Genomic DNA, 22,218 nt, shown 5'->3' with positions numbered 1-22,218 from the left:
TTTCGCTGTCGGCAAAACTCGAAGAAACAGCGTGGTTCGAAACAAGAATTAACAAGAGACGTCTAAGAGGGTGAAGAAAGAATTTAGAAGAAAAATTTACAAGAAGCCAAAATTACAAGAGCAAGAAAAATTACAATAGGAAGAAAATTACAAGAGGGCGAGCTCCTGAGAGACGAGCTACTTTATCCTGGAGATGACTTTTACAAGGGGGCGGGGCCTAATATCTAACCCGCCTCCGTTGTTTAACTTTTAATTTTAATCCACTCTGAGTTCTTTACTTATTAAGAGCATAAATAAGAACTTTGATTATATGAACATCACCATGTCAATATTCGTACGTAGAATTATCTCCGACAGTAAACATTTCAAACAATTATGCAATGAAATAGACATTACGTCCAACCTGAAGACAGTTAGACGATTTCCGTCTGTATGGGAAGGAAATCAGCATTATACCATTCAACATTCAAAAACACATTAATATAGTATGAAGAGTATAAAATAATATCTTGAAATACTAAGTTTATAACTAGGACAAAATCACATAACAACTATCGTAATGCCTCTGTCCTTAAACTCAGGTCGGTACAGCGCTCTTGCCACTAGGGGGCAGTAGTGCTCCAAGTAAGATTCAAGTAGAGTTCATCAGGTAATGTGATTTAGTTTTTTCAATATCTAAGTTCGTCATAGATGATCGTAGCGGAATCTAACTTGCATGAAAGTGTTAGTCTTGATGTCATGGATACCTATATCCGATTCAGGTATTGAACCGAAATTCTTTTATAACAGAAATGGATTATGTTGGTTAAGGCAGTTTGTTCAACGGGTCTAAAAGCTATTAAGTCCGTTTGAGATAGTCCAGATCAAATCAAAGGCCTCCCCTGCCATGTTGATTAACTCGGCAGACGGCTGTCTTCCTGGGATTGTTTATCTGGAGAGTCGTTCGCACGTATCCAAGTGGTCTGGTTCGCCAACTTGGTTTAAAGGCTTATTGTTTTTTATGACGTCCTGTTCTTCACATTCCGATGTAAGGTGTCTTTCACAGTTAATCAAATGAATGGCTTTTGTTATCAGTAAACAGGAAGATTTGGGGTTTTCATTCATGTCCTGTGAGTTTTGGGTTGATTTCAGGTTAATATGTTACATTGGAAAAGATCCGAAAGTCGTCCAGATAGACAAACACAAACTTGATCAGCATGTCTCTGAGGATACAGTTGACCAGGGCTTGAAAAAAGCTGGGGCATTGGTGAGAGTGTGACAGTGGGAGTATTGGTAGTCAGAGGCAGACGGGTAATCAATCCTAGGATGAGTGTGGGAAAGTCTTACATGGAGGCGAAGAACGATCTTGCAACAAACTGGTTAATGGGAGAGGATTAAGTACCTGTTTGATTACGGATGATCTGCAGCTGTGCGCCCAGGTGTACTGAGTTGCTTGATGAGTCTTGAGGCTTGATTGTCCCTGACGCCCAGCCAGTATCATCGGACTGTGTCTTGCCTTAACCACCGCCCGACCCCCAGGCTCCACCATTAGACTGTGCCATCCCAACCACCAGCTGACACTCAGCCACCATCATTGGACTGTGCCGTCCCCACAATCACAGCATCCTCAATCATGCTTGGACTGCTCCGACCTCCACCTCCGCTGTAAGGAAGTGTGGACAACAGGAATGTGAGGAATACAAAGTAAAAATCCTGCCAGCAGATTATTCCATATGCGTTTTTTGTAAAGCGTCTTGAGACTTGTTATGAATTGGCGCTATAGAAATAATGATTGAGTGATTGATTGACGAGTAGGGTGTGACCGGTGAGCAGAGAGGATCAGAGGTGAGTCAATGCAAAAAGCTGAGATCCATACAGCAGAGCTGTGACAGAGCAGGGAACAAAATAACTACTTCATCAAAAAAAAAAGATTTGTACTTTTTTGTTGTGTCAATAAATTTGTTAACTAGGGTAAATAAATAATAAACATTTTATTGTTTGCACAAAAACTTCATGCCACCCCTGCATAAGTCAGGGCCTGGGCTGGGCCACCCCAGTCTAAAAAGTCTAGATTCCACCCTGCTTTTTTAACTAACGGGCTTCAAAGCACATGTTACTTTGTCCAGAAACAGGAGGACAGAGGGGGCAATAAGTGAATGACAGGGACTCAACTGAGTGAGTGACAGAGTCACTGACAAGCTTCTGCTGAGAGAGTCACGTCTGAATTCATTGCTAATACACTTGTCCTGTTGGGACTGATAAATCCTAACAAAAAGACAAAGTTTGAGTTTTCTCTGCTCATCCATATTGTATTAAAAAAAAGCACAAACGAACTGTTTGTGTTACAACACGCAAATCAATAGAGTTTACAGTGTGCCGCTCTCTCTTGTAAAGTGTCAATGTAGCTCGCCCACCAACGATCTAACTCCCTCCGTTAGGAATATACACCAATAAAAGATACAGTCAGCATCAAGGGGAACGCCCACAAAACATCACATCCGGTTTGGGCTGAGGGGGAAAACAAACCGCTAGACACAATGCTAAAGGCCTGCTGCGTGCCCTTTGTCTCTACAAATAAACTGAGAAAGTTAAATCTGAGGTTTTAAATGTTCTCCCACAGAAGCACAGAGCAGAATACAAGAGACGGGAAGTGGGAGGAAATGCTTAGTTGCCAGTTGGATCCAAAATTTAAACGTGTAGGCCTGTAGTCAGAACTGCATCACTGCAGTACAGTTAACTTAAACATAATTTTTACCTTATACAAACTGTGTAAGATTGTTTCAAGGGGACCATGTAGGATTAACAGTTAAAAGGCAAGTGAAATGCATCACATGTTTTGCTAAATGAGCTTTCTTAGTGGTTGTCCAGTACCAGGTTACTCATTTTATGTTACGTGTAATTGATAAAATTTTAAATGGATGTGATATTGTCTGTTACCGGTGATTCAATCGGGTAAATATATATGGGAACGATATTTCAGCTCATTCATCTGGTCTTTTAAAACGTATCTGACAACAATTCAATTCAATTCTTTTCATTTCATTTCTATATCTTTCTTTGTCAATATACAGAAATAAATGAATATGGTAAGTATTAAGTTCCAGCATCGCAGTTTCAAATCTGTGCCTTTGCATTATTAGTGGCTGGGGGAAAGGATCCTTTTCAGCTACGGGACACCCCACCCCCAACTATGACGCAATGCCAACTGTTTTCATAATCCATAGAAATCATCAAAAAGAGGGGGAAAGAGGATTGTGAAAAACTGACATACCATTCATAGAGTTTTTGCCCTTTAGGAGCAGCGTGCTTTAAGCGAGTGTCAATTAAAATAAGGAAAGTTGCTGGGGGAATAATAGCTGTCTCGTAAATGTTTCAGGGAAATCTTTTAAAAAGCCAATACAAACCATATAGGAGATGCGTGTCAGTGTGCGTGTGTCAAAGACGAAAACTCGCTCTCGATTTGTACACTTTGGCAGAGCAGAGACATGGTCTGCGGATTTAGATGAAGTCTCAAGGCATTTTAGAAATCTAGTTACTCGATTTACTCGAGGACTCGTTTCAGCTGTACATGATACTGTGTACGAGTAAATAATTTTCTCCTGAAGGAGTGGTGTACACCCTAAAAATACACTCTCCACGCTCTCTGATACATAGAGTTAGGATTTATCATTGATAATTGTCAGATAGGCTAATTATACTTTTTAAATAGATTTGTAGTGCAACATTTGATGCTTTTTATGGTGCCATACTGAGAAACATTGAATATGAGCAGTATGTACATGTTAGGGTTAATCAGAGCTCAAAACACGAATAAGAAACACTCCGAGTCTCTGTTGATTAATTGTCAATAACCGTCAAAGTCTTGTGCGTAACAACACATTAATAAGAGCAAACAAACAAATTATCAGAGAAAATAAAAAAGGTTCAGTCGCTTCATGTTAAAGATTCATGAATGCATTAAACAACCTGCTGCATTAGATTACTGTGATGAATAACGGCTGCAACTTTGAATGAAGGGTTTTAAAGATCTGGGCACTTTAAAAGAGATCAGCCAGAATAGAAAAATCAAGTATCTGAAGAAGAGTTCTGCTCACATGGCATTCTGTAGAACAAACTGCTCGCTGACCCGAGGTCTGAAGGCCGAGGGCTGTGTATATTCCCCCCACCACCAACAACGCTGATAGAATCTACGCACTTTGGGAACTTTACAACGCCATCAGTGAGCAACAGACAGCCCACCCAGACGGATTTTTCATCATCGCTGGGGATTTTAACCATGCAAATCTAAAGACGGTTTTACCCCACTTCCACCAACACGTGACCTTTCCCACAAGAGAAGGTAACATTCTGGACATGATTTACACATCAGTTAAAGGTGCTTACAAAGCTTCACCCCTCCCCCACATTGGCCACTCTGACCATATCAGTGTAATGCTAATGCCAGCTTACAGACCCAGGGTTAAAGTCACCAAACCAGTTCTGAAGCAGGTATGTGTGTGGCCAGAGGGGGCCTCTGCTGCACTACAAGACTGCTTTGACACCACAGACTGGGAGATGTTTAAGCAGGCAGCCAGCTACATCAACCACACAGACATTGAGGAGTATTTTGACACTGTTACCTCCTACATTAGCAAATGCATTGCTGATGTCACCACCACCAGAACCATCACCACCCGGGCTAACCAGAAGCCATGGCTGACAGGAGAGGTACGCGGGCTACTGAGGGCCAGGAACACCGCCTTCAGAGCTGGGGACGCAGCCTACCTGAGAACAGCGAGGGCCAACCTGTCCCGTGGCATCAGGAAAGCCAAAAGCAGCTACACACTAAAAATAACCGGACACTTCAAGGACAGCAGAGACGCGCGGAGCCTGTGGCGTGGTATCCAGACCATCACGGACTACAAACCCAAGCCACAGACCTGTGACAGCAACACCTTTCTGCTGAACGACCTCAACAGCTTCTTTGCCAGGTTTGAAGCACACAACAGCACGCCCCCACAGAAGACCACCCCCCCTCCCCACGACCAGACCCTGTGCCTGACTGCAGCCAGCGTGAAGAGAACCTTCTCCAAGATCAACACCCGCAAGGCTGCAGGTCCAGACAACATTCCTGGCTGTGTGCTGAAGGACTGTGCAGAGGAGCTCAAAGATGTCTTCACAGACATTTTCAACGCTTCTCTGAGTCAGGCTGTTGTTCCGTCGTGCTTCAAAGCCACCACCATCATACCCATTCCAAAGAAGCCCTCACCATCCACTTTCAATGACTATCGACCCGTTGCACTGACCCCCATCGCCATGAAGTGCTTTGAAAGGTTAGTCATAGCCCACATCAAATCCACCCTCCCCGCCACCCTGGACCCCTACCAGTTTGCATACCGAGGTAACAGATCCACCGAGGATGCTATCTGTTCTGCTCTTCACCCAGCCCTCACCCACCTGGACACCAAAAACTCATACGTCAGAATGCTGTTCATAGACTTCAGTTCAGCATTCAACACCATCATCCCTCAGCAGCTGATCAGCAAACTGGACCAGCTGGGGCTCAGCACTTCCCTGTGCAACTGGCTGCTGGACTTCCTCAGCGAGAGGCCTCAGACAGTGCGGGTCGACGGCAGCACATCAAAAACCATCGTCATGAGGCCCCCCAGGGTTGTGTTCTCAGCCCCCTGCTCTTCACGCTGCTGACCCACGACTGCGCTCCATCCTTCAGCAGCAACCACATTGTGAAGTTCGCGGACGACACAACAGTGGTTGGTCTCAACTCCAACAACGATGAGACGCACTACAGAATGGAGATCAGCCAACTGGCTACGTGGTGCAGAGACAACAACCTCTTCCTGAACGTCGACAAGACTAAGGAGGTTGTTGTCGACTTCTGGAGAGTCCCCATTCCTAAACCCCCACTGACCATCGACGGTGCTGCTGTGGAGAGAGTGAGCAGCACCAAGTTCCTGGGGGTTCACATCAGTGAGGATCTCTCTTGGACAACCAACACCACATCACTGTCCAAGAAGTCCCAGCAGCGCCTCTACTTCCTCCGCAAGCTGAAGAGAGCACGAGCCCCCCCATCTATCATGTGCTCCTTCTACAGAGGCACCATCGAGAGCATCCTGACCAGCTGCATCACTGTGTGGCTTGGGAGCTGCACTGCTGCCAACCGCAAGACCTTGCAGCGCACAGTGAAGGCTGCTGAACGGATTATCGGTGTCCCACTCCCCTCTCTTCTGGACCTCTACAGTACCCGCCTCACCCGCAAAGCAACCAGCATTGTGCGTGACCCCACCCACCCCTCACACAGCCTCTTCAGCCTCCTGCTATCGGGGAGACGGTACCGCAGCCTGCGGGCCGGCTCCACCAGACTGGGAAACAGCTTCTTCCACCAAGCTGTCAGGAAGCTTAACTCTCTCCCCTCTCTTCCTTCCCTCCCCTCTGCCCCCACGAACACTGGACGTTGAACCCCCTCCCGTTTTCCACCAAGAAATCTGGACTAAAAACTCTGTACACTCAGTTTACTGCACATTGCACATACTGCACAAGTTCACTTTTTCTTTAACTTTTATTGTATTTTATTTACTACCTTTTGCACAATTTAGAATTTATACCTTTTGCACAATTTAGAATTTATTACTGTAAATATTATTTATCTTATTTTTACCTCATTTTATTTATCTATTTTTACCTTATCTTATTTTACCTTATTTTGGTTGTATTGCACCGCGGGACGGAGACAAACGAAATTTCGATTCCACTGTATGTCTGGCATATTTTGAAATTGACAATAAAGTTGACTTTGACTTTGACTTTGAAGAGACTTCTAAGAGCGGTCTCATCACACTGCTTTTCTCTCATGCCTTTTGCTGCTAGTTTACCTCTGTGTGTGTGTGTGTATCATAAATATAAATTAATTTGAACTTAGTTCACTGGTTTAAACAATATGTAGACATTTAAGTTAATATTTTATACAATTAAATCCTGGATTAAGTAAATCTTCTAGCTGATACTACAGTCCTTGATAGTAGTGCATGCTGACAGGTCACATCTGATTGCAGGTTAAATATTCTGTATTATATTTTATACTGCGTTTGACTTGCTTTTTTCCACAAATTAAGGTTAAATCATCCACTATTTAAAAGAAATAAAATGATTTTGCAGTCAACAAATATTCATGAGGTGAAAGCCTGACCCCCCCCCCCCCCCCCTCTCCCTCTGAGAGATGTAGACATCACTCAAGCCTGCAAGTTCCCTCTTGGCAACCTATTTAAAAAAAAACCAGGAAGGCCACACTTGGAAAGTGTAGACTGATAGTCCCCTCTTAGTTAGGTATGCATGTATGTGTGCTCTAGGAACAGGTGCGTGTGTGTGTGTGTTTGTGTGTGTGTTGTATGGGATGGTTCAGGGTCCTTCTTACACGTGTTTTGGATTTCATAGGTGTGTTTGAATCTATTTGTTTATATTCTAATAACTGTCAACTTATCATCCTTTTCTGACAGCTGCAGCCAACAATCATTTTCACATCTCATCACACTCATGATCATCATCTTGTTTAATCTTAGATTTAAATAAAAGTTTCATTTAGATGACACAAAGCCCCCCAAAAAACCTCAAGTTTCAGGAAACAAAAGAAACAACATTAATAATTCACATTATTGCTTAACAAATTACTTTTAAGGAGGAGAAATAAGGAAAAGGAAATGCACAGTGTGATATCAAACATTTGTACAACAATCCAGAAATCACACATCCAAACTTAAAGGACCGGTGCAGAGTCAAGCAAAAAAAAGTGAAAGAGAAAGACGGCTCGCACACCTCAGGGCTCCAATATCCCTGAAACGTATTTCACCGGGGTGACAGTCTGAGCAACACCTGCTCTTCGTCACCCTGGTGGAATACATTTCTAGAGCCTGCAGTGTGCGAGACGTCTTTCTCTTTGTTTCAGTGACATCAAACATATGACATAAAACATTCAGCATGTACACTGATCATTTTGCATACCTGACAGATGTTTGATAATTGTTCACACTCAGGCTAAACAGGTGATAAACATCATATCTTTAAAGTATGTTAGTCAGAGACGAGTACTGCTCCAGGATCTTCAGTGTGACAATGATCTTGATCGCTTTTCTAAACCACGGATAGAACAAAGCATATATGAGAGGGTTCAAACAAGAGTTAAAGTACAGCAGCCAAGTCACGATGGCCCACGACGATGCACTGTTTGATATGTCTTGTCCTGCAAGAGAGGGGTAGTAATATGGACAGAAAGTTATCAAAAACACCAGTATGACTATGCCCAGAGTCCTGGCCGCCTTTCTCTCTGATTTCACTGCGTTGATTCGAACCTTGCCGACTGCAGCCCCTGTAATATGAGTCTGCATGGCACGAGCCTGAGACACTGCCACGATAAACACTCTCATGTACAGAACAAGGATGACCACACAGGGGCCGATAAAGGTGAACACAAGGTCTACTGTTCCTATAACATAGTTAATCACCACCACACACTCCCCAAAGCAAGAGTTATATCTGTCGGGCTGCCTCAGATGTTCCTTTAAGATCAGCCCGTTGTAAAGGATTGAGCAGGCCCAACACAGACACACACACAGCTCCACTCGACTGCGAGTGATTTGGTGGGAGTACTGCAGAGGATGACAAATAGCTACATAGCGATCGATTGATATGAGCACCATGTTCCCCACAGAGGCCGAGGTAAGAGTGAATCCTATGATGTGTGACATAGCACACATGAGATCTCCCAGCAGCCAGCAGGTTTCTATGAACCGCATCGTTTCCACCGGCATCACCAGCAACCCGACAAGGAGGTCTGAGATGGCCAGGGAGAGCAGGAGCAGGTTGGTGGGGGTGTGAAGCTGTCTGAAGTGAGAGATGGAGGTGATGACAAGCAGGTTGAGAACAACAGTGAGGACAGCGATGGAGGAGAGCAAAGCATAGGAGAGTATGGCCTCAGTGCGAGGGCGCATTATACCCCTGCAAGACGAGTTGAGGAGCTGAGGGTAGCAGAGCTCGGCTCCCTGCTGGTCATCCATCATCCAGCTCTGAGGGGAGATGGTGACCTGATCCTGCTGAGCTCAGTCTGCTCTCTGAGTGCCAGAATTATCACAGCTCACTTATCTCCGATGGCAATTCCCTAGTCATCCTCTTCATCCCTGTCAGTTCTGTAGGCAAATGGGCGGCTGTAGTCAGTATTGTCTTTTCTTCTGATCTCTCCTCCTCTTCCTCACCTCTCCCTTGATTATTCCCCCCTCCCTCCTACCATCTTTTTCCACTGTTACATGATGCAACATAAAAGTTTAATGCAACCGACAGAAAACTTTTCTCTGAACTGTAAAGCTTAAAGTAAACTGTAAAAGGGCCGCACTATAATGCAGTTCAATGACATCAGACACTGGTTTGCTCTCCTTTCCCCAGACCAACCTGCTGACATGTTTTGGGGCTTGACCTTCATTTTTGTGGCCCCCAACCTATGGAACTCTCTCCGGGTAGTTATCTGCAATGCTACATCCTTGGATTTATTCAAATAACTTTTGAAAACCTAACCGTTCAGCTCAGCTTGTGGACTTGGTTAATTGTGTTGTCTTGTTTGTGTTCTGATGTAAAGCACCATTGGGTCCCTTCAAAGGCGCTCTATAGATAATTATTATTTAACTGTGCAACTGATGATTGGGGATGAGCTGCATGTGAGCTACAAAAAAACTCCCTATGCAGACCGTCGTTTCCGGCCGCAATACTTACGTCCCTGTTACGTTTCGCCTTCAATCTTACTGTCAAAGTGACAAAGTGATCCCACGCACACCGCCCTGTGTGTGTGTGAGGAGCTCCCACTGTGACGAGCAGGAACCAAAGACCTCAATTTATTACTGTACCCTTCTCAGTTGACCAGGTACTGGAGACCTCTTCCTATACGACGTGTGCAAAGTAGCTGACAATCGTATAAGCTGGAGCTCCATCAATGACTCTGGGTGGTGGAAGAGGAAGAGCAGCAGGAACCAGCAGTATCTCACAACCAGGCTTGAATGTAAAAACATGGAAAGTTAGGTGGATCTGCATGGACTTCGGTAACTTGAACCTCACTGACGAGGGGTTGACAATCATTTGTATTTGAAATGACTTCTTAGACTCTACCCACAAGGGTAGATCCCGGGTGCTGTTGGGATCTCCATGTGTTGAAACAAAGGTCTGGCCTGCAGCCAATACAGAACACACACAAATCGGCACTCATGACCCCACACACACACACACGTACCAAGCTGTTTATAGATATTTTGTTTGCTGTGGTTTAGTTTATAATAGTCATTTGATTGTTTGAGTTTCAGTGATTGACTTGACAATTGATTGGCTTTGTTAAATAAATTCTGTTATAACTGAAAGAGCAGTTGTTTGTGATTACTGGTGTATTTGCATTGTGATATAAGCAGGGTGCGAGGGCCTTGTGTACGGATTTCACGCCTTCAATTGACTAAATATAGGTTATTAAAAATATTAATTAATAATTAACTAATTTGAGACTGATTTTAGTGATATTTGGATATTTTGTTCTCTGATCTCAGAGTGGTGCCCCGAATTAATTCAACTAAGTTTAATAATATTGTTAATTTATATTAATAATTAAATTAAAATAATTGTTAATAATATAACCAAATTTGACTATATAAACCCCAACAGTGGATAAACGTACTTTCTGGCCACCTTGGTAGTTGGGAGCCACAGTGCGTTGGCGATTGGCACTTCTTGAATACCGTTCTTTCGAGCTGAGGTGGCTGGCCCTGGCTTGAACCCATGTCCAACAACAATAGCGGATGAAGGCCTCGACCGAAGGACAGAAATCCTCCTTCTCTTGGACAGGAAACAACAGAACCCCTTTGCACATTGGAGAGGGGACAAGCCAGTGGCAGAGCTTGTAAGTGTGTTGTGGGCATATTCCACCCACAAAAGCTGTCGAGACCAGGATGATGGGTCCTTGGAAGAGATGTCTCCATCCACGGAAGTTTGGGCAAGGGCACAATGTGGGCAATCTTACTGAACCAGTCTACCAACGTCAGGATGCAGGTATGACTATGGGATGGGGGCAGACTGGTGAGGCAGCACAGGCAAGGATTGTAGTAAGCTAGCAGGGGCTTGGTGGGATGGTTTGTGCTGGTTATAGTGATGCCATTCTGTAAGGGCCAATTTAACAGGTCTCAATTCCACCTCGACTACAAACTGTCTCACTGGATCTGGCATCTGGAGGATGGGTGCAGATGTGAATCGGGACTTGATGGTCTGGATGGCCTCATCAGCTGAAGAGTATCACCGGAACAGCACTTTGGAGGAGGTCAGGGCTTTGAGGGGACCACCTACTGTGTTGTAGCTCCGGATGAACCTGCAGTCACAGTTGGCGAACCACAGAACCCTTTGAAGTTGGTTGCAGGAATCAGAAACGGGCCAATGAAAAACTGGAGAAACCTTGGCAGTGTCCATCTGGATGATTCCCTGCCCACCAATGTACCCCAGGAATGAGACAGACAGGGAGTGAAACTCACACTTTTAAGTTTTGACAAAAAGGTGAGTTCTCCAGGAGGTGTTGAAGGACTGTCTAAACACTGTGAACATGTTCCTCTTTATTCTTGGAAAAGATCCCAAAGTCGTCCAGACAGACAAACACAAACTTGTTCAGCATGTCTCTGAGGATACTGTTGACCAGGGCTTGAAAAAAGCTGGGGCATTGGTGAGAGTGTGACAGTGGGAGTATTGGTAGTCAGAGGCAGGCGGGTAATCAGTCCTAGGATGAGTGTGGGAAAGCCTTACATGGAGGCGAAGAATAATCTTGCTACAAACTGGTGAATGGGAGAGGATTAAGTACCTGTTTGATTACGGATGATCTGCAGCTGTGCGCCCAGGTGTACTGAGTTGCTTGATGAGTCTTGAGGCTTGATTGTCCCTGACGCCCAGCCAGTATCATTGGACTGTGTCTTGCCTTAACCACCACCCAACCCCCAGGCTCCACCATCGGACTGTGTTGTCCCAACCACCAGCTGACGCTCAGCCACCACCATCAGACTGTGTCGTCCCCACAATCACAGCATCCTCATTCATGCACGGACTGCTCCGACCTCCACCTCAGCTGTAAGGAAGTGTGGACAACAGGAACGTGAGGAATACAAAGTAAAAATCCTGCCAGCAGATAAATCCATATGCTTTTTTGTAAAGCGTCTTTAGACTTGTTATGAATTGGCGCTATAGAAATAATGATTGAGTGATTGAGTGATTGATTGACGAGTAGGGTGTGACCGGTGAGCAGAGAGGATCAGAGGTGAGTCAATGCAAAAAGCTGAGATCCATACAGCAGAGCTGTGACAGAGCAGGGAACAAAATAACTACTTCATCAAAAAAAAAAGATTTGTACTTTTTTGTTATGTCAATAAATTTGTTAACTAGGGTAAATAAATAATAAACATTTTGTTGTTTGCACAAAAACTTCATGCCACCCCTGCATAAGTCAGGGCCTGGGCTGGGCCACCCCAGTCTAAAAAGTCTGGATTCCACCCTGCTTTTTTAACTAACAGGCTTCAAAGCACATGTTACTTTGTCCAGAAACAGGAGGACAGAGGGGGCAATAAGTGAATGACAGGGACTCAACTGAGTGAGTGACAGAGTCACTGACAAGCTTCTGCTGAGAGAGTCACGTCTGATTTCCCACAAAACATCACATCTGGTTTGGGCTGAGGGGGAAAACAAACCGCTAGACACAATGCTAAAGGCCTGCTGCGTGCCCTTCATCTCTACAAATAAACTGAGAAAGTTAAATCTGAGGTTTTAAATGTTCTCCCACAGAAGCACAGAGCAGAATACAAGAGACGGGAAGTGGGAGGAAGAGCTTAGTTGCCAGTTGGATCCAAAATTTAAACGTGTAGGCCTGTAGTCAGAACTGCATCACTGCAGTACAGTTAACTTAAACATAATTTTTACCTTATACAAACTGTGTAAGATTGTTTCAAGGGGACCATGTAGGATTAACAGTTAAAAGGCAAGTGGAATGCATCCCATGTTTTGCTAAATGAGCTTTCTTAGTGGTTGTCCAGTACCAGGTTACTAATTTTATGTTACGTGTAATTGATACAATTTTAAATGAATGTGATATTGTCTGTTACCGGTGATTCAATCGGCTAAATATATATGGGAACGACAACAATTCAATTCTATTCCTTTCATTTCATTTCTATATCTTTCTTTGTCAATATACAGAAATAAATGAATATGGTACGTGACAGCTTGTAAGTTCCAGCATCGCAGGTTCAAATCTGTGCCTTTGCATTATTAGTGGCTGGGGGAAAGGATCATTTTCCGCCACGGGACACCCCACCCCCAACTATGACGCAATGCCAACTGTTTTCATAATCCATAGAAATCATCAAAAAGTGGGGGAAAGACGATTGTGAAAAATTGACATACCAGTTTTTGCCCTTTAGGAGCAGCGTGCTTTAAGCGAGTGTCAATTAAAATAAGGAAAGTTGCTGGGGGAATAATAGCTGTCTCGTAAATGTTTCAGGGAAATCTTTTAAAAAGCCAATACAAACCATATAGGAGATGCGTGTCAGTGTGCGTGTGTCAAAGACGAAAACTCGCTCTCGATTTGTACTCTTTGGCAGAGCAGAGACATGGTCTGCGGATTTAGATGAAGTCTCGAGGCATTTTAGAAATCTAGTTACTCGAGGACTTGTTTCAGCTGTACATGATATTGTGTACGAGTAAATAATTTTCTCCTGAAGGAGTGGTGTACACCCTAAAAATACACTCTCCACGCTCTCTGATACATAGAGTTAGGATTTATCATTGATAATCGTCAGATAGTCTAATTATACTTTTTAAATAGATTTGTAGTGCAACATTTGATGCTTTTTATGGTGCCATACTGAGAAACATTGAATATGAGCAGTATGTACATGTTAGGGTTAATCAGAGCTCAAAGCACGAATAAGAAACACTCCGAGTCTCTGTTGATTAATTGTCAATAACCGTCAAAGTCTTGTGCGTAACAACACATTAACAAGAGCAAAAAAAACACAACAAATTATCAAAGAAAATAAAAAAAGGTTCAGTCGCTTCATGTTAAAGATTCATGAATGCATTAAACAACCTGCTGCATTAGATTACTGTGATGAATAACGGCTGCAACTATGAATGAAGGGTTTTAAAGGTTTAGGCACTTTAAAAGAGATCAGCCAGAACAGAACAATAAAGCATCTGAAGAAGAGTTCTGCTCACATGGCATTCTGTAGAACAAACTGCTCGCTGACCCGAGGTCTGCAGAGACTTTAAGTTCCTCTCAGAGCGGTCTCATCACACTGCTTTTTTCTCATGCCTTTTGCTGCTAGTTTACCTCTGTGTGTGTGTGTGTGTGTGTGTGTGTGTGTGTGTGTGTGTGTGTGTGTGTGTGTGTGTGTGTGTGTGTGTGTGTGTGTGTGTGTGTGTGTGTGTGTGTGTGTGTGTGTGTGTGTGTGTGTGTGTGTGTGTGTGTGTGTGTGTGTGTGTGTGTGTGTGTGTGTGTGTGTGTATCATAAATATAAATTAATTTGAACTAAGTTCACAGGTTTAAACAATATGTAGACATTTAAGTTAATATTTTATACAATTAAATCCTGGATTAAGTAAATCTTCTAGCTGATACTACAGTCCTTGGTAGTAGTGCATGCTGACAGGTCACATCTGATTGCAGGTTAAATATTCTGTATTATATTTTATACTGCTTGTGACTTGCTTTTTCCCACAATTAATATATTTAAAAAAATGTTGAAATGTGGATTAAATTAAGGTTAAATCATCCACTATTTAAAAGAAATAAAATGATTTTGCAGTCAACAAGTATTCATGAGGTGAAAGCCTGACCCCCCCACTGCATTGAATGGAAGTTCCCTCTGAGAGATGTAGACATCCCTCAAGCCTGCAAGTTCCCTTTTGGCAACCTGTTTTAAAAGAAATATCTTTATATTTTAACTAATATTATAGTTAAACACATCAAAAGTAAATGTGGTATTAATTTTTTTGTATTTTTAAAATTACCAGGAAGACCACACTTGGATAGTGTAGACTGATAGTCCCCTCTTAGTGAGGTATGCGTGTATGTGTGTGTGCATATGTGCGGTTGCTGTATGGTCTTGTGTGTGTGCTCTAGGAACAGGTGTGTGTGTGTGTGTGTGTGTGTGTGTGTGTGTGTGTGTGTGTGTGTGTGTGTGTGTGTGTGTGTGTGTGTGTGTGTGTGTGTGTGTGTGTGTGTGTGTGTGTGTGTGTGTGTGTGTGTGTGTGTGTGTGTGTGTGTGTGTGTGTGTGTGTGTGTGTGTGTGTGTGTGTGTGTGTGTGTGCTCTAGGAACAGGTGTGTGTGTGTGTGTGTATGTTTGTGTGTGTGTTGTATGGGATGGTTCAGGGTCCTTTATACATGTGTTTTGGATTTCATAGGTGTGTTTGAATCTATTTGTTTATATTCTAATAACTGTCACCTGATCATCCTTTTCTGACGGCTGCAGCCAACAATAATTTTCACATCTCATCACACTCATGGATCATCATCTTGTTTTAATCTTAAATTTGAATAAAAGTTTCATTTAGATGATACAAAGCCCCCCCAAAAACCTGGAAACATGGAACATTATCACATTTAGAACGGGGGAAACAACATTTACATTCACATTTTTGCTTAACAAAAGACTTTGAATAAGTTGAATAACAAGAATTCCTTTTTGTTTTAGTAAACGTTGCAGCTCTCGACTTCAAACTGAGTCCCTAATCTTTCAAACATCACACTGCTTACAGAGAGTAGAGCAAAGGAGAAATAAGGAAAGGCATAAATGCACAGTGTGATATCAAACATATGTACAACAATCCAGAAATCACACATCCAAACCTAAAGGACAGGTTCAGAGTCAAGCAAAAAAAAGTGAAAGAGAAAGACGGCTCGCACACCTCAGGGCTTCAATATCCCTGTAACGTATTTCACTGGGGTGACAGTCTGAGCAACACCTGCTCTTCGTCACCCTGGTGGAATATATTTCTGGAGCCTGCAGTGTGCTAGACGTCTTTCTCTTTGTTTCAGTGACATCAAACATATGACATAAAACATTCAGCATGTACACTGATCATTTTGCATACCTGACAGATGTTTGATAATTGTTCACACTCAGGCTAAACAGGTGATAAACATCATATCTTTAAAGTATGTTAGTCAGAGACGAGTACTGCTCCAGGATCTTCAGTGTGACAATGAACTTGATCGCTTTTCTAAACCACGGATAGAACAAAGCATATATGAGAGGGTTCAAACAAGAGTTAAAGTACAGCAGCCAAGTCACGATGGCCCACGACGATGCACTGTTTGATATGTCTTGTCCTGCAAGAGAGGGGTAGTAATATGGACAGAAAGTTATCAAAAACACCAGTATGACTATGCCCAGAGTCCTGGCCGCCTTTCTCTCTGATTTCACTGCGTTGATTCGAACCTTGCCGACTGCAGCCCCTGTAATATGAGTCTGCATGGCACGAGCCTGAGACACTGCCACGATAAACACTCTCATGTACAGAACAAGGATGACCACACAGGGGCCGATAAAGGTGAACACGAGGTCTACTGTTCCTATAACATAGTTAATCACCACCACACACTCCCCAAAGCAAGAGTTATATCTGTCGGGCTGCCTCAGATGTTCCTTTAAGATCAGCCCGTTGTAAAGGATTGAGCAGGCCCAACACAGACACACACACAGCTCCACTCGACTGCGAGTGATTTGGTGGGAGTACTGCAGAGGATGACAAATAGCTACATAGCGATCGATCGATATGAGCACCATGTTCCCCACAGAGGCCGAGGTAAGAGTGAAGGCTATAATGTGAGACATAGCACACATGAGATCTCCCAGCAGCCAGCAGGTTTCTATGAGCCGCACCATTTCCACCGGCATCACCAGCAGCCCAACAAGGAGGTCCGAGATGGCCAGGGAGAGCAGGAGCAGGTTGGTGGGGGTGTGAAGCTGTCTGAAGTGAGAGATGGAGATGATGACAAGCAGGTTGAGAACAACAGTGAGGACAGCGATGGAAGAGAGCAAAGCATAGGAGAGGATGGCCTCAGTGCGAGGGCGCCTTATACCCCTGCAAGACGAGTTGAGGCGCTGAGGGTAGCAGAGCTCGGCTCCCTGCTGGTCATCCACCATCCAGCTCTGAGGGGAGATGGTGACCTGATCCTGCTGAGCTCAGTCTGCTCTCTGAGTGCCAGAATTATCACAGCTCACTTATCTCTGACGGCAATTCCCTAGTCATCCTCTTCATCCCTGTCAGTTCTATAGGCAAATGGGCGGCTGTAGTCAGTATTGTCCTTTCTTCTGATCTCTCCTCCTCTTCCTCACCTCTCCCTTGATTATTCCCCCCTCCCTTCTACCGTCTTTTTCCAACACAACACAAAGGTTTTAACCGTGCAACTAAAAAAAACCAGGACACAAAACATCTGAACTGTAATGGTGCCCTCAAACATGTAAAACACTTCCAAACATCCAGAAGTTTTTCGGGATGTGCTGCATGTGTGAATTCAGAGTTAACCCTGGATTTTTCCTGCCAGCCCACCTCGCAAATTTTCTGCATGAAGTCGCTTTGAGCAGGTTGTGAGAACACAGCAGGAAATATTTAGGATAGTTCAGCACAAGCGAGAGGGAGGGAGAGATGATGTCTGTACCCTGCATCTGATGCACGACCAGACTGTATGCGTCTGTCTGGTACAATCTTTGTGCACGTAATGAACCTGCTGCAATATGTTCTTCTTCTACCCTCTTTTCGCTTGGATCCCTGTAACCGCATGGTTGGAGCTTTTGAATTTCAGCCTCCAAGGGCTGCGATTAAGCACTTACGGCTACATTGTTTCACCGTACCGAGCTGTCTGACCAGTGTTTTCGCTGGGGCTATCAGCGCCTAACAATACGGACTGGCTGTTGCTAGCTCGGAAGTTGGAATGGTGAGGTAAGTATTATCCCTTCCTAGCTGGGCAGTGTTTTAATTTTGAGAAGAGCCTGGTTTAGGGTTTTGTTTTGGTTGATTATTTCACTGTGAGAAGTGTTCGTGCTTGCACCACAAGGTCGATTGTCTCACGGTTGTGTGACCACGGCTGCGGGTGGTGCAGGGAAAAGCTCCTTGTATGGGCTTTCCCTCGCCTTGCCAGCCTCAGGGCCATGCACCTGCCAGGGCCACAGAACGTGGTGGCGACTTTCTCGCCAGAAGCCTATCTCGGGGGAGTGGAGGCTCCACCCAGAGGTGATAGAGGAGATATGGCGCAGATATAGCGAGGCAGAGGTGGACCTGTTTGCTTCGAGGTCCTTGACCCACTGCCCTCTATGGTTTTCCCTGATGGAGATGACGAGTCCTCAGTAAGGACTTTAAATTAAGATTAAAAATTAATTAATTAATTAATCCATGCTCGTTTGTTTTGATTTGGATTGTTGTAGCGAACCCCAGCCAGACAATGATGAAGCGTACTGATGTTTCTCATAAGCCTTTAATTATGTTCGGCCTTATTCCATATTTTGAACATAAACGTATTCCTTTTCTCCTTGAAACACCGCAAGAGCTACAGGACAGACAAATAGCATAAAATTAGCTCTTACAAAACAGATAATACAAAGTGAGCCATCAGAAACAAATAATTATCTGTGTGACATGTTAACAACACACAAGGACATTAATCAAAAGTTTACTTACACAAACCGTTATGCTATATAACCTTTAGCATACAAACAACCACAGCTAAAGCGCTAACAGGGTAGCGTGACTAAGATGAAAAGTATGACCGTTAACCTTAACGAGGCAGCTAAATTGCACAAAATCACCATAAACAACAAAACACACACAATACCTTGTTCCCGTTCCAGCTAGGTGCTAAATTATCACAAAAAGAACTTTATATGTTGAAGAGCAATGTTGCAATCTTTTCCCTCGTTCTCTGCTCCAGTCAAATTAACCTGTTACCCGGTGTTTACATGTCAAGTCGAACACTTTCAGTTATGACCTCCACTTCTGCCAAGTGACTACCAAAATAAAATACCCTTTTTGTAAAGAGGCACAAATAAAACAAGGGCTTGAAGGAAATAGTTATCTTAAGAATAAATAGGTTTAGGTCATTTACACACGTGAAGTGACGATTTACATTTAATTTCACACAGCATTGTGGGTGGTCAAATACAATTCATTTCATGAAAGGATGCATCCGATCCATACTGCATAAAACCCGGAAGTTAGTATCCATGCTGAAATGTTCTGTATACTGAGGTGGACCCAAAAAATGTCTACTGAATGACCACGAAAGTTCAGTATACTGAAACTCCATACTGAAAAGTACTGCCAACTGAACTGTGGCTATTCAGAAACGGCCCTTATCTCCCCTCATCCCTGCAGGATGAGGAAGCCAATTCAGCAGAGCTGCTCTGCCTAGTTAGGGCCTTGAGACACTACATCCAGTTAACCTCACCACTCTGATTGGCTGTTTATCTGCTATGGGGGCCACAAGAAAGGACAAACAGAGACTTTCCAGGTGGATAGTTATGGCAATTGAGGAGGCCCACGGGTCAAGGAGTCTGCCTCTTAATATCAGGGGCCATTCCACCAGGAGTGTCTCCTCTTCCTGGGCAGCACTATGGGGGTCCCTCTCAGTGAGATATGCGCTGCAGCCACTTGGGCCACACCATGTACCTTTGCCCATCTTTACACCGTTCACGGTGAGTTGGGATTCCTCGTGACCATGCTGGTATTAGTCATCCAGTGTTAAGAACTGCCTCTGGCGGTCAGTAAGAATGAAATTCAACGAGCGTTACGTATGTAACTACAATTCTATGAATTCTGGATGACCACCAGAGTTCTCTGTCACTCTTGGCGAGAAGATTCTGTAAGGACGTCTCACGTGATGACGCGGGCCATTTAAGCTACGTCATGCGTCATCCCTGGTCACATGTGACTGCGCATGAACGAGACAGATATTATCCAGTGTTAAGAACTGCCTCTGCCGGTCAGTACGAATTCATAGACCTGTAGTTACATACGTAACTCTTGTTTTATTCGCCACTTCAATGTTGTTAATTTAAAGTCATTTCCTGCCTCCTGAGGCCGCCCCTCCTGTTCAACAGAGAAAGCCGGTACATGTGTGTGAACTAGCTAACCAGCAAGATTTCAGGTGCAGCTTCCACAACATTTTCTTGAATTTTCCGCATGCGTGAAAACCATTCTAAGCTGGAAGAGCAGGAACAGAAACCCGGAGACTAGAAACAGAAAGACAATCGCCCTGATACAACATGAACACACCATTCAAAACTTGACCTCCCCTTCTCATCAGGGAACAACCTTTTGAAACCAAACATGGCATAACATAACATAACACAGTTTGCAGGCTCGTTAAGAGGCTGAAATCGGAGAGATCTACATTTTTACCAGGACCTTGAAACAAGTGTCTGAAGAGGAGCTTGAGGAGAACTCATAGTGAAAGCTTGAAGAGTCATGGAGACAAACCACGATGTGGAAACTGGATTCATTCCAGAGCTGAAGCCTCTTAACCTCTAGGGTTTGGGAGTTACAAGGCGCACTCACACTAGGCTCGGCTGCTCCGTACAGTGCTGAAGCACGATTGTACCAGTTTTGTTATCTTACATCCGTTGCCCTCACAGATTCCTGCAGCTAAGCTTGGATGTACATCTACATTCCAATAAAGGCTATTGATTACATGCCTCTGAAGTTTGACTTTTTGCACCATCACAATACTTATAGGCAACTAGTCATCATATCTTCCGCTCCATGAAACACATGTTAATGCTCACTAGTACACATATATGGTTCTTTAATGTATTTGCATTTCAATGGGCATAAATGCGCCTGAAACAGGTGCATCCCAAATTTTTCAACATTAACATTTTAATTTAACATTTAGTCATTTATGGCCTTCAGAAAAAATGTTTTTTTGGGGGGGGAAGTGGGGTAGTGCACTATAGGCCCCTGTGGCGTGGCCTAAGCTTTTGTCCTTAATGGCATTTTTCCCCCTTACATTACTTTTACTTTTATATTTCTATTATTTTTAAAACCAGTACTTTTAAACTTTTACTTGAGTAAAAAGCTTGAGTTGATACTTCAACTTCCACAGAAGTCTTTTTAAACCCTAGTATCTATACTTCTACCTGAGTAATGAATGTGAATACTTTTGACACCTCTGCCTTTATGCAACCTGCAAGGACTGGTCAATGCTGCAAAGAAGTCCATTTGACACGTGAGATCTTCTGTGTCCTCGAAAATAGCTAAGGAAAAGTCCAGAAATAGTGGAATTAATTAAAGCTTTGGAGACAGGTCCCCTTCTTTATCTGTCAGTACGTTTACATCAAGCTATGGTTAAAGGTCAATTCTTCTGTCCTGTCCCGGTATACCATCATCGAGAGAGAACCTACTTCCTAAGCCTTGAATAGGGCGTGATTGGGCCTCTCGGACTGGCAAGACTTTTCTTGCCCTATTTTACATTTGGTTTAAAAATGACCTACTGGTGTATTTCCAACATGTCAAGTTTAATTTTTCTCCTAAAATGGTTCCCAGGTTAGCCAAAGCCAAAAGCTTATTTTGTTTAACATCTTGTGTGTCACCATGATGCAATGACTTGAATGTATTTATGGTATGGTATCATACATTATCATGTTACAGAGAGGCATTTTGACTGCATCTGATGTTTGAGTTTTTCAGAGTTTGTCTGGTTTTCAGGTTCGTGATAAAAAGTTCAGTTGTCTTTTCGTCATGTCTGTAGTGAAGGCTCTCGTGTGAGGAGGGGGTTTGTTGCATCATGTGTTGATGTTAAAGTGTATTCATTAACACCTTTTGACTGGAACTCACTTGTGGTTCGAAGTGTTACCACTGTTATTAACGCGTTCCCTCTGGTACGACAACACGGCTGTCAAGCAGCATGTTTGTTTACATGTTGAAACTGATGTGAGGATACAGTCAAAAGGTGTTAATGAATACACTGGTGCTGAGGACGAATTTGTGTTTTCAGCTGGTCTGAATAAGTCTTAAAAACTTAAATCATTGTATTCCTAATCTGCAGATATTAAAATTAAATGTCTTTGTGAACAAATGACAAGAACGGCAATTATTGTGATTATTTAGGGTTTCTTGAAGTCATCGCCTTATGCAGACAATCCAACAAAAAAAGGTGTCTTCTTACAGATGTGGTAAAAGAAAACGAAGATTGTGAC

The 22,218-nt window shown here is 43.4% G+C and overlaps 2 protein-coding genes across 2 annotated transcripts; both read right to left on the bottom strand.

Annotated features, from left to right (window-relative positions):
• Positions 1 to 7,578: 7,578 nt before the first annotated feature.
• Positions 7,579 to 10,263, bottom strand: LOC109999788 (trace amine-associated receptor 7a-like). Its single transcript, XM_020654921.2, has one exon. It carries the CDS (start codon positions 9,024 to 9,026, stop codon positions 8,031 to 8,033), a length of 996 nt encoding a protein of 331 aa, XP_020510577.2. The 5' UTR covers positions 9,027 to 10,263; the 3' UTR covers positions 7,579 to 8,030.
• Positions 10,264 to 15,593: 5,330 nt separating this feature from the next.
• On the bottom strand, positions 15,594 to 17,172 carry LOC109999789 (trace amine-associated receptor 13c-like). The gene has a single exon (XM_020654922.2). It carries the CDS (start codon positions 17,170 to 17,172, stop codon positions 16,177 to 16,179), a length of 996 nt encoding a protein of 331 aa, XP_020510578.1. The 3' UTR covers positions 15,594 to 16,176.
• Between the last annotated feature and the right edge of the window lie 5,046 nt (positions 17,173 to 22,218).

The sequence above is a fragment of the Labrus bergylta genome, chromosome 1 (genome assembly GCF_963930695.1).
Source record: "Labrus bergylta chromosome 1, fLabBer1.1, whole genome shotgun sequence".
NCBI lineage: Eukaryota > Metazoa > Chordata > Actinopteri > Labriformes > Labridae > Labrus > Labrus bergylta.
Note: the sequence above shows the minus strand (reverse complement) of the source record. Positions and strands in the feature narration are given on the sequence as shown.